The 16541-nt window shown below is 40.7% G+C and overlaps 1 protein-coding gene across 6 annotated transcripts in view; it reads right to left on the minus strand.

The window, feature by feature from the left end:
• RELN (reelin) overlaps positions 1 to 16541 on the minus strand; it is a 1155521-nt gene that overhangs the window by 368810 nt on the left and 770170 nt on the right. For all 6 annotated transcript variants that reach the window (XM_056573506.1, XM_056573505.1, XM_056573507.1 and 3 more), the window contains 3 exons: positions 14981 to 15047; positions 8496 to 8729; positions 6192 to 6353 (listed from right to left, as the gene is read on the minus strand). In XM_056573506.1, coding sequence (XP_056429481.1) covers positions 6192 to 6353; positions 8496 to 8729; positions 14981 to 15047 — 463 coding nt within the window. The remainder of the gene's footprint in view (positions 1 to 6191; positions 6354 to 8495; positions 8730 to 14980; positions 15048 to 16541) is intronic.

Here is a 16541-nt window from a genome sequence, read left to right on the forward strand (position 1 = left end):
GGTTGGATGGGGCGTGGACATGGATGACAGGGGGGTGGACATGAATGACAGGAGGCTGGACATGGGAGACAGGGGGTCAGAGGGGTGGACAAGGGTGACAAGGGGGTAAAAGATGGACAGGAGTGACAGAGAGGGGTGGACTGGGGTGACAAAGGGACAGATGGGTGAACAGAAGGGTAGACATGGGTGACAGGGTAGACTACGGGGGTAGACGGGGGAGTAAACATGAGTGACAGGGATGGACAGGGGAGTGGACAAGGCAGACATGGATGACAGGGTCAGAGGACATGGGTGAGAGGGGGGGGTGGACATGGGTGATAGGAATGATAGGAGGGTGGACATGAGTGACGGTGGGTTGACATGGGTGACAGGAAGGTGAACATGGGTGGACATGGGTGACGGGGTGTGTGGACATGGGTGACAGGGGTGTGTGTGGACATCGGTGACACGGGGGGTGGACATGGGTGACAGGGGGGGTGGACATGGGTGACAGGGAGGGTGGACATGGGTGACAGGGAGGGTGCACATGGGTGATAGGGATGGGCAGGGAGGTGGACAAGGCGGACATGGATGACAGGGGGGTGGACATGAGTGACTAGGGGGTGGACATGAGTGACGGGGGTGGGGTAGAGGGTGGACATGGGTGACAGGGGGGATGGACATGGGTGACGGGGGGTGGACATGGGTGACAGGGGGGGTGGATATGGGTGACAGGGATGGACAGGGAGGTGGACAAGGCATACATGGGTGATGGGGGAGTGTGGATATGGGTGACAGGGGGGGATGTGGACATGGGTGACAGGGGGGATGTGGACATGGGTGAAAGGTGGGATGTGGACATGGGTGAAAGGGGGGATGTGGGCATGGGTGACAGGGGGGTGGACATGGGTGACAGGGGGGGTGGACATGGGTGACAGGGGGGGTGGACATGGGTGACAGGGGGGGTGGACATGGGTGACAGGGGGGGTGGACATGGGTGACAGGGGGGGTGGACATGGGTGACAGGGAGGGTGGACATGGGTGATAGGGATGGACAGGGAGGTGGACAAGGCAGACATGGATGACAGGTGGGGTGGACATGAGTGACGGGGGGTGTGGGGTAGAGGGTGGACCTGGGTGACAGGGGGGGTGGACATGGGTGACATAGAGGGTGGACATGGGTGACAGGGAGGGTGGAAATGGGTGATAGACAGGGTAGACATGGGTGACAGGGATGGACAAGGCGGACATGGATGACAAGGGGGGGTGGACCAGGTTGACGGGGGGGGGGGGGTTTGGAAAGGGTTGAGAAGGGGTGGAAGGGGTGGAAAGGGTACGGTACCTTAAGCAAGCCGGCCTACACAGCTTGCGGGAATCCGGCGCAGATGCAGCTCGTTCCGCCCCAGGGCACCATTTTCGGCTCACTGCGCCGCAAGGGAGAGGGGGACGCAGGGGACGGAGGAGGGGGATGCAGGAGACGCAGGGGACGGAGGAGGGGGACGCAGGGGGACATTGTGTGCGCCGTCAGGCCGGAGCAGGACATTAAAAAAAAATAATTAATTAATAAATAAAAAATTCACGGCAAAATCCCGCGGCACCATGGGCAGTCACTGCTCTATTGGCTATGTCTTGGGTCCGGTCTCAGACTAAAGCTGATCTTACTTCATATTTTTCCACCAATGCTATTTCGGGGTCAGATTCCAATTGGTGTGGTTGGCATACAAAGTGTATGTTAGAGGTTGCTTGATTTCCTTGGCCTCGGGTATTAAATGGGACTGTACTAACTTGCAGGCTGCTTTGGAGGCTAAGCTTGCTAGATTATCCTATGCTCACCAGCAAACCCCTACCCCTTACCTGTATAAACAATTGCTTTATACCAGGATGCAGCTGGATGCTCTATTATCCACGGCAGCTGAGAAGGCGACGAGATGGACGGGGGCAACTTATTATAAATTCGCTAATAAGCCAGATCGGCTCTTGGCCACTATGCTTTGCAAAACTTCCTCCTTCAATCGGGTCCACTGTCTCAAGCTGCGCCCTGGTCTTCACACCTCACATCCAGACCAGATTTATACTGCCTTCCATTCCTTTTATTCCGTTTTGTACTCTTAACCTGCTCAACCCGCTTCTTTTCCAACTCTTACTGCCTACCTCTCGCTCATTTCGCTTCCTACTCTTTCCCAGACTGTCAGGCTGGGGTTGCCTCATGGCCCCATACTATAAAAAGTTTGTGTCAGGGACTGACTATGGGAATATGGAGAGTGAGCCCTAAACTGACCCTAAAACATCTATCCCTGCCTACTTGCCCATCGACAACTGGGCACCGGTCCCTTCCTGCTCTAAAGTGCAGTGGCCTACAAACACATATTATACATAGTTGGTCACAGACCAGACCAGAACAGAAACAGAAAACTACTAGACAACCAGATATACCAGACAGAATACAAATACTAACAGGGCAGAATACAAATTCACAAACAGCAGAATATAGTGAATTAACAAACAGTTCATAAACCGGATATCAGATAAATGGCAGACATGATAAAATGAAGACTAGGCATGATATGAGTATACCGCAGAATCCAGGAGATGAAGGGGATAAACAGAAGAACTGAGAGCCAAAACACTAAATTGAACAGGTAACATAGGACACTGTTCACAAACAGGAACAAGTACAAAGGACAAAGATCAGATGAACCAAACAGGATATAACTATGTTCACACTGGGACGCAGAACATACAGACTGGACTCCCCACTCCACCAAAAGGAGTAGTCAAATATAATAATGCCAAATATGCTAGTGGCCAGCGGATACACTCCACTGTGTGGACAAAATGCTGACCCAGTAGGAAACGGAAATATAATACATGAAACACTAGACTAGAACCAGATGAGTCTGAATAGACTCTGGAATACCGAACAAGAATATAACATACAGAGACCAGGGTACAAGCTAGACTCAGACACAGTGTGAACACAGAAGAGCAGAACGAACAAACATAATCCTAAAATCGACTAATGTAACACAGACTAAAATACAAGGAGCATGCTATATAACCATGGCTAAAAACCCAGATAAAATGACAAGATAAATACAAGGTAAATGCTCAAGCAGACATAGTCAGAATATAGCACAAACAGACATAGTAGTATTGCACTCAATAACCAGCACCAGAATGCAGGAGAACTCTAGCTAAATAACTCCACCCGAGTTCTCATTCGTTCAAACTAGTGTGTGAATACACACCTAAACATAAAAATACAAAAACAAATAAACAGACATTACAGTTTGGCTCTGTTCTTACACACTATCTTGACTCTATTTTCAACTCTTTGATGTCTTCTCTGCATCCTCCTGAATTCTTGGGTACTCTTATTATTGTGTCCCCGAAACGTCATAAGGACCACCTTCTCGCTGCTAACTATCGCCCTATCTCTCTCCTTAATGTTGACGCTAAACTCTTGACTTCTATTCTTGCTACTAGACTTAACCGCTTTCTTCCTTGTTTAATTCATCTGGACCAGGTGGGGGTTGTTCCCGGTAGGCAGGCACCCAACAATGTCCGTAAAATCTTGGATCTTATCAAGTGGTTGGATGCTACGAATACGCCCATGCTAGTAATGGATTTAGACATAGAAAAGGTCTTTGATTGTGTCTCGTGGCCTTAATTATTTGTGATGTTGTGTAAATTAGTTTTTTCGGGTGCCTTTGTACAAATCCGGCGACACCTTTACTCATCCCCGACTGCTTACCTCAAATTGCCCTTCACAACACCATCATCTATCCCGATTAACAGAGGCACTCGTAAGGGATGTCCCCTTTTCCCGGCATTATTTACCCTCATGATGGAGCCGCTCATCTGGGATCATCCCGATGTTCGGGGGTGGTGATAGGGTCCTCCGTATATAAGACTAGTCTTTTTGCAGATGACCTTTTGCTAACACTCACTGCCCCTCTGACCTCCCCCCCCCAATTTATTCGGTATTATGATTTTATTTGCACAGTAGTCAGGGTTATGGGTGACTGTAGCTAAATCGTAAGCTCTCTACTCTCAAAGTCCCCACCTTGGTCCAGCGCCTTCTTTCTTCGAACTTTGGCTTTCATGATTCCTCTTTGGTCTAACCTATCTGGGGGTTAAGTTGATCTTTGTATAAGGCTTACTATGTCCCTTTGTAACGCTCAAATAGGGCATATCTACAGTGCTGGCATCATCCCCACCTTTCTTGGGAAGGTGGAATTAACCTTATTAAGATGGTGATTCTGCCACGCTTACTGTATCTATTTCGCTCCCTCCCCATTCCAGTGGTGAATCTCCTGTCCCTTTAAAAATATGTTTTTGCTTATATCTGGTTTTATAAATGGCCTCATATAGCCTGAACTGTTATGCATATGCATATTATCATAAGAGATCTGGTGGGCTTTCTGTGCCTCACTTTCTAAAATATTATAATTCACCTGAAGTGCCCGGTCTGCTATCCGTCTTATATGGCATCAATGCCCCTCCAAAAGATAAGAAGCTGAAGTTTATGGTGGATTGGGAGGGTGATTTACACTCCTCCCTCTCCTTGCCGCAATGGCACGATTGCTGCACTGCGATAAGGTAGTTGGCAGGTCTCCCTTATGGAGACGTCCTTTAAAATCCTTCATAGGGTGTACATGGTCCCTGCCCACCTGCATGCCATTTTCTGTACAGTTTCCCCACAGTGTTTTTGGGGTTGCAACGTGAGAGGTACAATGTTTCATGTGTGGTGGAGCTGCACAGTGGTGGCCGAGTTCTGGATACAGGTTCTGGACCTGCTATGTCTTGGCTTGTACTGCCCCACATACCCCCAAATGTTGCTTCTCATCCACAAACCCAGTAGTATTCCCTACCATATGTTTTGCCTGGCCCAGTTTATCCTAATGGCAGCTCGCATACATGTAGCTTCCCAATTGAACAATCGTCCTTATTACTTGGTAGGGTTATTGAACGTATTAATGTGATTATTTTGAATCTTGAATTGAATTATTTTGAATGGAATTCAATTTTGAATTGAATTATTTTGAATCTGTCAGCCAATGCGAGATGACACTGTAGAAGACTTTAATCTTGTTTGGAAATTGTGGATATCTTCTTCTCATTGTCTGGATTAGCGCCATTGTCTATCCTTATATTAGTGTCATTTAAGGGTTTATCCAGGAAAAACTTTTATATATATATATATATATATATATATATATATATATATATATATATATATATATATATTAACTGACTCCAGAAAGTTAAATAGATTTGTAAATTAATTCTATGAAAAATCTTAATCCTTTCTGTACTTATGAGCTGCTGAAGTTGAGTTGTTCTGATGACACCTGTCTGGGGAACTGTCCAGAGTAGAAGCAAATCCCCATAGCAAACCTCTTCTAATCTGTGCATTTCCTGAGACAAGCAGAGATGTCAGCAGAAAGTACTGTTGTCAGACAGAAAAGAACAACTCAACTTCAGCAACTGATAATTATTGGAAGGATTAAGATTTTTAGTTTTTTAATAGAAGTAATTTACAAATCTGTTCTGGAGCCAGTTGATATATAAAAAAAAAAGTTTTTTCCTGGAATACCCCTTTGACTGCTGGAGATTGGAGGCAGCCTTTTTCTTTCTTTATTGTTTTAGCCTTAACTTGCTTTCCTCTATGTGAATTGTCATGTTGCCATGTATTACTGGCTATGACCGCATTGTTTTCTGGTTATTGACCCAATAGGGTATTGTTTTATCTGATTCCTATAGCTTTTTGTATCATATTCTTCTTTGCCTACAATAAAAGCTTCATGGCTTGACAGTTAAAACTTGCGAGCAGTAATGAGATACAATAGCCTCTGAATACAGATCATTTTTAAGCGTAATAAATCCCTTTAAATGAACAATATAAAGTATTAGATGCACGCTGTAGATAAAAGCCATAATTATTCAATGTCAGAATTGCTCTATATACTTTAATAACTTTTCTTGCAGCAGAAAACACATGCTAAGCTATGTTCATACATATATTTTTGAGGCATAAAACAGCAAATTTTGCTTGTAGAAACAAGTGTATTTTTGAGCCTCACAATACATTGTGTGAACATAGCCTTAAACATAATGATAATTGAAGGCTTCCTGTGCTCTTCATTATCAAGTGCACCAGCAAAAAACGTACAACCCTTTTTAAAGTCTGGACATATGTATTTACATACCTTGGTTCGTGATAATTAAGATAGGAAAAATGCTCTAATAGTTTCCATGTAATGCCATTGTCATGAGAGTAGTGGAGCAAAACACCTTCTCCTGGCTTGTTAGGGGCCTTGCACGTACTTAAGACAGATTTGCTTCCAATTCGTAAAGTAAATTGCAGAAATCTGTGGATAAAATAAAGTGACAATATATTTTGTGCCATTAATATATTTTTGCCCATTAGTTCATATCTTAAGTGTTCCTGCACATGGCCATATTATGGGATCACACTTATTTCATGTTATGGGCCCAAATTGTACATTAATGGGCCTTCAATTTTATCTGCAGTGCTTTTATTTAAAAAAAATATGGTGCCTTTTAGAGACACTCCATGTGCCTCTGTTTAGTGTCCTTGCACAGGACTTATTAAAGGGGTACTCAGCCCCTAGAAATCTTATACCCTATCCACTGCAGCACCAGTGGCTTGTGATGTCATGGCCACACCCCCTCAATGCAAGTATATGGGAGAGGCCATCACAAGCCACCAACGATGCATCGCTAGTCACCAGGCATGGAGCGAGGTTCATTCCGTGCACCGGATGACTGGTGTGCCGCAACAGAGATCGCAGGGGGGATTCCAGTGGTGGGACCCCTGCGATCAGACATCTTATTCCCTATCATTTAGATATCAGATAAGATGTCTAGGGGCAGAGTACTCCCGTGGAAAACTTTTTTTTTTAATCAACTGGTGCCAGTTAAAAAAATCTTAATCCTTCCAGTACTTATTAGCTGCTGAATACTAGAGAGGAAATGGTTTTCTTTTTGGAACACAGAGCTCTCTGCTGACATCATGACCACAGTGCTCTCTGCTGACATCTTTGTCCATTTTAAGAACTGTCCAGAGTAGGAGAAAATCCCCATAGCAAACATATGCTGCTATGAACAGTTCCTAAAATGGACAGAGATGTCAGCAGAGAGCACTGTGGTCATGAAGTCAGCAGAGAGCTCTGTGTTCCAAAAAGAAAACAATTTCCTCTGTAGTATACAGACCCTAATAAATTCCGGTAAAGATTAAGATTTTTTAATAGAAGTGATTTACAAATCTGTTTAACTTTCTTGCACCAGTTGATTTAAAAAAAAAAAAAAAAGGTTTCCACAGGAGTACCCCTTTTAAAGGGGTACTCCACTGGAAAACATTTTTTTAAATCATCTGGTGCCAGAAAGTTTAACAGATTTGTAAATTACTTCTATTAAAAAATCTTAATCTTTCCAGTACTTATCAGCTGCTGTTATGATCCACACTGCTCTCTGCTGACACCTCTGTCCATTTTAGGAACTGTCCAGAACAAGATAGGTTTTCTATGGGAATTTGTTCCTACTCTGGACAGTTCCTATAATGGACAGAGGTGTCAACAGAGAGCACTGTGGTCAGACAGAAAGGAAATTAAAAAAGAAAAGATAAGTACTGGAATGATTAAGATTTTTTAATAGAAATAATTTACAAATCTGTTTAACTTCCTGACACCAGTTGAATACAAAATTTTTTTTCCAGTGGAGTACCCCTTTCAGGCCATATTTCTAAATCCTAACTGATACAGCATTCAATACAAAATTTTATTCACATTTTTATGAGGAAATGATGTCTTTTCTCAAAACATAACAAATAAACTTTGCATATTCATTGCTTAATAACAACTGTTTTTCAAAATGTTTAAAATGTTAAAGGAGAACTCTGAGACGTACAAATTATTCCCTATCCTAAGTATTCCCTATCCTATACCGAACTGAGTTACAGCTCCCTGCATGATACGAGCGTTTTTGACCCCAGCACGAAGCTGCGGCTGACACGCACCCTCCATGCAGTTCTATGGCAGAGTTGGAGATTGCCGAAAGCAGCGCTCCGGCTCTGCTGTAGAACTGTATGGAGGGGGCGTGTCGGCCGCTGCTTCCGGTGGTGGTCAAAAATGCCTGTTCCATGCAGGGAGCTGAGGTTCCATTCGGGAGATCGCAGGGGGCCCCAGCAGTCGGACCCCCCTGCGATCTAACACTTATCCCCTATCCTTAGGATAATTTGTACATCCCGTAGGTATCCTTTAAATGTTTGTAAGATCAAGAAAAATATATGTGTCTGTGCATGAATGAAATTTACTATCCTAACAATGGCATTTTTTTTTTTTTTTTATTTAAAATGTTTGTTACTTCATGTTATGAGAAGAAAGTATCAACATAAATTTAAAGATTTGATTTTCTTTATTAAATTTTATAAAAAAAAGTCTAATTAATAAATCACAAATTATATCAGCTTTGAAGCTTTCCTCCTAACTCACCTGGACTGTGAGCTATCAAGAAAGGTGGTAATGAGCTGCCTTCTTCCATCCTTGTTAAAAATCAAAGCTTTGCCACTAGCAAGAACACCACAGCCAAAACTAACTTCAGCACCACGGATAGAATAGAAATTGTGGTAAGAAGAAAGTCTGGAACTGGTAAAGCTTTCTGAAATAAACATTGGGAACGTCTGTGAAGCCATTTCACAAGCTGGTCCGGAAAAACCAGGCTCACACCTGTAATATAAAAAAAAGTTAATGAAATGTAGCTATATGAATCATATTAAAACATTTTTAACCCCTTAAGGACTCAGGGTTTTTCCACTTTCGTTTTTTCCTCCTTACCTTTAAAAAAAATCATAATTATTTCAATTTTGCACCTAAAAATCCATATGATGGCTTATTTTTTGCGCCACTAATTCTACTTTGCAATGACATCAGTCATTTAACCCAAAAATCAACAGCAAATGGAAACAAAACATCATTGTGCAAGAAAATTGAGGAAAAAAAGCCATTTTGTAGCTTTTGGGGGCTTCCGTTTCTGCGCAGTACATTTTTCAGTAAAAAAGACACCTTCTCTTTATTCTGTAGGTCCATATGATTAAAATAATACTCATACTTATATAGATTTGATTTTGTTGTACTTCTGGAAAACATCATAACTACATGCACGAAAATTTATACATTTGAAATTGTCATTTTCTGACCCCTTTTTTATTTTTCCGCATACGGGGCGGTATGAGGGCAAATTTTTTGTGCCGTGATCTGAAGTTTTTTAGCGGTACCATTTTTGTATTGTACGGACTTTTTGATAGCTTTTTATAAATTTTTTCATGACATAAAAAGTGACCAAAAATACAATATTTTGGAATTTTTTTTGCGCGTACACCATTGACCATGCGGTTAAATTAACAATATATTTTTATAATTCGGACATTTCCGCACGGGGCGATACCACATATGTTATATATTATTTACACTGTTTTTTTTTTTGTTATTGGAAATGGTGGGTGATTTAAACTTTTATTAGGGAAGGGGTTAAATGATCTTTATTAACTTAATTTTTTAACTTTTTTTTGCAGTGTTCTAGCCCCATCTAGTGGCTATAATACTGTACTAAACGATCTTTTACATTAATCTTTGTTATCTCATAGGACAACATTGATAGATGATTCTGCCGCTTGACTACTCATGCCTGGATCTCAGGCACTGAGCAGTCATTCGGTGATGTGCGACGCAGGAGGCAGGTAAGGACCCTCCTTGTGTGTGCCAGCTGTTCGGGACGCCGCGATTTTGCCACAGTGGTCCCGAACAGCCCATTGAGCTAACTGGCTCTACTTTACTCTCACTTTAGACGCGGCGATCAACTTTGAAGGCTGCGTCTAAAGGGTTAATATCATGCGGCACAGTGATCAGTGCTGTACACTATTAGCCAAGGTTCCCGCCGCAGACCCGTGTTACAGAAAGGGAGCGGACTCAGGGCGTACAGGTACGCCCTGAGTCCTTAAGTGGTTAAAAAAGTTGCCATTATTAAAAATGTGTTTGTGAGTGTTGTGACCGCAATTTGCAGTACGTCAAGCATATAAGTGTCTGTCATATGACTACTATAAGATATATGGTCAAACATATTGGCCCAGCTTTATCAAACTGTATAAGAGAAAAATTATTAATTTCAGGAGGTCTTGTGAGTAATCCTGTCTTCAGGTGACAGTTTGTTTGCTTTATCATTTTTCATTATTATATTAAAGGAGCATATTGTGTGGATCTGTTGTTTTTAGGGAGTGCAATATGTTGAAGTATAATTTTTGGGGGGATGCACACAGCATGTGGAGTTGTTATTAGGGGGCACAGTGTGTGGTACAACTATATCCAGAAGGTACAGTGTAGGGAGTTGGTTTTAGTGGGCACTGTGTGTATCAGTAGCATTTCATTGAAGCACAGTGTGTTAAACAGTGTTTTTTATGGTATACAGTATCTGGCATTATGATATTTGTGGGATGCAAGGTGTGGTATTGTTGGAGTTGTTTCTGTGGGCAAAGTTTGGCGTTTTTTTTGGGGCGTTTTTCAGCTCCTTGGCGGTTTTCCAAATTCGTGGCACTTTTCTCCCATAGAAGTCTATGGGAGTGAAAAAAAAGCCAAGAAAAACGATATGTGGGTTTTAACTTTGGTGTTTTTTCAGGCGGTTTTTATTCTTTTTTTGGACTTCCCAAAAAGTGATGGTGATACCTTTTTTTTAATAAAATTTCGTAGGGTACCATTAAAATTTTTTTTTTTTAAAGATACAGTAGTGAAGGAAAAATTGTATCTAACGAAATTTATCTTTTTTATTACAAAATGTTTATTAATTTTTAAACAGGGATCAATTTATGCGGGTGGGCAGGGACCTAAAAATGTAGCTGGCAATAATAAAAATGATTTTTTTCAAGCGTGTTTTCATGTGTTTTTTTTCAACCCAAAAACGCAGGGCAAAAAACAAAGTAGAAACTTAGCCTATTACTTTAGGTGTTCCCATGGACCCAGGCAGCCATTTTTCTTTTATTCAGAAGTAATCTCGGTAAGATACACAGGTTTCTTATATGATTAAGTTACCTAATTTTTTATGTGAAACAGGATTATTTTATGGGGAGGAGCAGACCTGGCTTATATATAACCTCAATTATGAGATGGTAATAGTAGTTTATAAGCCACATCCACTTCTACGGCAGGTGGACGCGGCACGTCTTATGGGGATCAATGCAATGATCATATTGCATTTTAGCAAAGTCTGATGGGATCTTTCTCTGCTCCCCCACATGAAATAATAATTACCACAAGGAAACTTAAGATAAGTCTTCCTAATTAGTAGTGTATTATATATTTAACCCCTTAAGGACACAGCTCATTTTCATCTTAAGGACGCAGGCCTTTTTTGCAAATCTGACCACCGTCACTTTAAGCGTTAATAACTCTGGGATGCTTTTACTTATAAATTTGATTCCGAAAGTGTTTTTTCGTGACATATTCTACTTTATGATAGTGGTAAATTTTTGTCGATACTTGCATCATTTCTTGGTGAAAAATTCAAAAATTTTATGAAAAATGAGAAAATTTAGCATTTTTCTAACTTTGAAGCTCTCTGCTTGTAAGGAAAAGAGACATTCCAAATAAATCATATATTGATTCACATACACAATATGTCTACTTTATGCTTGCATTATAAAGTTGACATGTTTTCACTGTTGGAAGACATCAGAGGGCTTCAAAGTGCAGCAGCAATTTTCACATTTTTCACAAAATTTTCAAAATCAGAAGTTTTTGGAGGGCATGTCACATTTAAGAAGCCCCTATGTGCCAGAACAGCAAGTAAACCCCCACATGGCATACTATTTTGGAAACTACACCCCTCAAGGAACGTAACAAGGGGTCCAGTGAGCCTTAACACCCCACAGGTGTTTTACAACTTTTAGTTAAAGTTGGATGTGTAAATACATTTTTATTTTTTTCTCACTAAAATGCTTGTTTTCCCCCAAATTTTACATTTCTACAAGGGGTAATAGGAGAAAATGCCCCCCAAAATTTGTAACCCCATTTCTTCTGAATATGGAAATAACCCATGTGTGGACGTCAAGTGCTCTGATGGCGCACTACAATGCTCAGAAGAGAAGGAGCGCCATTGAGCTTATGGAGAGAGAATTTGGTTTAAATAGAAGTCAGGGGCCATATGCGTTTACAAAACCTCCGGCTGTTGCAAAACTACAACTCCCAGCATGTACTGACAGACCGTGCATGCTGGGAGTTGTACTTTTGCAACAGCTGGAGGCACACTGGTTGGAAAACCTTCCCATTAGATATAATTAAATCTGAAGATCTCTATGCAAAGTAATATACTCATATCTGAATTAACCTACTTCTGTGACTAAGTTTAATATTATTAAATAACTTGTTATTTCCTCATTCGTTCATATCTGACATTATGTCATTGACATTCTTTATATAATTTAATTTATTATCCCGGTCTGTTTATTACTCTTTAATGTTAATCAATTGTAACCAATAAATGTACATATCATTTTTATAAACTGCGTTTTTATTTTATTATATTTCAATAATTACTTCTCCCACTACTTCAAATAACTCATATCTGGGAAAATAGTCGGGCCCACATATGGTGAATTGCATTGTTTGTATATTTTTGTCAATTCACAACGGTCATAATATTTTTTATATTATTGTTGACCATAATTAATAATTCATAAATGAGTTATTAACCCCAACAGACTTGTAGTGGACTTGGACAGAATGCTGCAGACCCACGCTGAATTTAGACAGATTTGACTGACTTGACTAGGATTGACTAGACTTCACCCCTTGTGTAGCTTACCAGGCTTTGACATTCACCTGTTGGGCACTTGGTTGGTGGAAGCGTGGCTGCGTGGTTAGGCCTTGGGTCTCCTCAGGACACCAGAAACTCAGGTCTTGACTGTTCCTTAGTATGCTCTAAACTGCTCTGACTGAACTAGCTAGCTACTCCCAGGGTTTATATGGGGAGACTCTGGAGGGGTCCTATAGGTCACCCATAAGTCATCTGGTCACTGACACCTTCCCTGGTTACATAGTCTTAGCAACAATATTTAAAGACACACATGCCTCAAAATATAAACCAATACATAACACAAGAAAATACTGCACAGTTAACACTTGACAGTCCATAAGAGGGATGTGGACCAAGGGGACACTGCAATAGAGTCTGCCAGACCGGACAGCAAGGGTACAACTCCTGTACTGGGCCACCACACCTGTCATAGTATAAAGGATGTGTATCTGTCACAGAAGTTGTGAATAAAGAGGTAGCTGGAAAAAGTCATGACAATCTGGACATGATGGAAAAGAAAAGGAACAACTACAGAAAGTACATTTTAGCTGAAATATAATTTATCTTTGCTTTTTTAATTTATTTTTTTACTAATAAATAAATAAATTAATTACAGATAGTTTTTTTTTAACCCCTTAAGGACGCAGGGCGTACCTGACGTCCTGGTACTTAAGGACACAGGGCGTACCTGTAGGTCCTGAGTCCTGTTAACAGGGTTTAAACCGTTCTCACAACTGAAGAACGCTTTAAACCCCGTGGGTCCCGAATGCTATCTGCAGCCAGGACCCAGGGTTAATGCCGGGCACCACCGATCGGGCCGATGCCCAGCATTAACCCTTTAGATGCCGTAATCAAAGTTGATCGCGGCATCTAAAGTGAAAGTAAAACTATCCTGGCAGCTCATCAGAGCCGATCGTGACTATCACGACAGAATCGCGATGTCCCGATCAGCTTACTGGATGAAAGGAGGGTCCGCAACTGCCTCCTAGTCATCTGATCGGCGATCTACTGCTCCAAGCCTGGCATAGCATTGATCAGTGTATGCAATTAAAAGATTGCATGATATAGCCCTGTGGGGGCTAAAAAAAAGTAAAAAGTGTAAAAAAAAATAGGGGATTCCATGTGAATACGCCCCCCCCCCCCCCCAAATAAAACTTTGAATTACCCCCCTTTTCCTATTTTTTAAATAAGATAATGCAATAAAAAAAAAAAAACATATGTGTTACTGCCACATGTGTAAATGTCCAAACTATTAAAATATAAGGTTAGCTAAACTGCACGTTCAATGGCGTATACATAAAAAAATACCAAAGTCCTAAATTGTGAATTTTTGGTCACTTCATATACCATAAAACAATAAAAAGCGATCAAAAAGTCCCATCAAAACAAAAATGGTATCAATACAAACTACAGACCACGGAGCAAAAAATTAGCTCCATATTGTCCCGTACGCGGAAAAATAAAAATAAAAAGTTATAGGGGTCAAAAGATGACAATTTTAAACATACTAATTTAGGTGCATGTAGTTAAAATTTTTCTAAAGTAGTAAAATAAATAAAACCTACATAAAATGGATATCCCTGTAACTGAATGGACCTACAGAATATAGAAAAAGTACAGAAAAATTACAGAAAAAGTGCACTGCGTAGAAATGGAAGCCCTAAAGATTTCACCCCACAAATAATTTTTTTGGTTTCGAAGCAGATTATGTTATAAAATAAGTAATGTGATAACTAAGTACAATTGGTGACGCAGAAAACAAGCCCTTATTTGAGTCTGTAGGGGCAAAATTGAACGTGTTATGATTTTTAGAAGGTGAGGAGGAAAGAACTAAAGTGCAAAAACAAAAAATTTTTGAGTCCTTAAGGTGAAAATGGGCTGAGTCCTTAAGAGGCTAAATAGTGAGAAACCACACTTATTTCCCTGGACACCATGGGTGTCTGGTAAATGTATACTATAAATGTGATTAAACACAGATGACAAGAATGATTACACAATAAAGAACACCGCAAAAATCAATGAAGTGAAATCTCATAACTTCAAGATAAAGTGTCATGTGGGAGGTCTGATCTATAGTATAGTAATAAAGGCATCTAGCACAAGAGGATAGTATTTGCAAGATATATGTGACACTCACTTGCATCCAGTTCTTGTACATTGTCCTCGACCAGAGCAAAATTTCAGACAAGATGGTCCAATATAAACTGTAACAGAAATTGTATTTACACGTCAGTTGATTTGTGATGAGAGAACTGTGTAATGGGATTACAACCGAGAAAGAGTGAGAATAAATCCAAGATAAGGCCCTAATTGTACATACACTTTTTTTTCTGGAGCTTTCCAACACAGAACCCATAAATATGGTATGTGCTCAGCACACTACTTTCCAGATCGTAAATTACTAAGGAGCTGAGATTATATTACACATGAGAAGCGAATTAGAGATTTGCACAACATAAAGCATATCTAAGCCACATAGATCTAATTACTTCTATCAGAACAGAAAATAAAACTTTTTCAGCATTCAGTTTCTACTTAACCACTGCAGGTGTCAGATACATAGATGGTGCTTTGTCATAGGTGAAGTGTAACATACATCACTATATCATTTAGAGAGGACAATATTATATATCTTAAGGTATACAGATGAAGGCTTCTGAAAAATAATAAAAACAATACTGTATACACAGTAAGTTGTATAGATATTTGTCAAATGGATTTAGAATTACAGTGTGCTTTTAAAAGCTGCCTTCACAATCATATCGGTGGAATGGGGAAGCATAACGAAGGGATATAGACAATGGAGGAGATTTATCATTAGGTGTCTATTGTAGACACAGTTCTACCCCTTTACACTTCTTGTCTATTGTACACTCTTGCTCAGAATTTGATAAATCTTGTGCAAATATAGAAACCCCCCCCCCTCCCCCTCACTCTACCGTACACTCCTTCTCTACCTAACAGGAAAAGTGGATGTAGGGATTTTGTTCTATTGCTTTGAAGCCAGGATTCTATTGAGTTTTTTTGTCCATCAGTAAAAACGCCAAAAAAACTGTCCGAACGTTTTCCTGCGTTTTGTCAGTTTTTCCTGCATTTTTTTTTTGCGTTTTTGCTGGTGTGTGGAAACAAAAAAATGTACTAACCTTTTTGTTGTTTTTTTTCTTCGAAATTTAGATACGTGAATGTGGAGGACTATGTCAGATTTTGTGGATTGCGATGATGAACAGTGTTTTTTTTTTTTTTTAATTTTTTTTTTCAATGTGTTGTGTTTTTTATAATTGAATTTTCAGGCTTATAAGTGGAAGGCGTCTTGTAGACAGAATCCATTACTAAGCTGGGGGTTAGCGTTAGCCCCAAAACAGCTAGCGCTGACACCCAATTATTACCCTGGTACCCACCGCCACAGGGGTGCCGGGAAGAGCCGGTATCAACAGGGCCGGAGCGTAAAAAATGGCGCTCCTGGGCCTAGGCGTTAACAGGCTGGCGTTATTTAGGCTGGGGAGGGCCAGTAACAATGGTCCTCACCCACCCTGGTAACATCAGGCTGTTGTTGCTTGGTTGGTATCTGGCTGATACTGAAAATAGGTGGAACCCTATGCATTATTTATTTATTTATAAAAAATAAAAACACATAGGGTTCCCCCTATTTTCAGAATCAGCCAGATACCAACCAAGCAGCAACAGCCTGACGTTACCAG

Source organism: Hyla sarda, chromosome 4 (assembly GCF_029499605.1).
Source record: "Hyla sarda isolate aHylSar1 chromosome 4, aHylSar1.hap1, whole genome shotgun sequence".
Lineage (NCBI taxonomy): Eukaryota > Metazoa > Chordata > Amphibia > Anura > Hylidae > Hyla > Hyla sarda.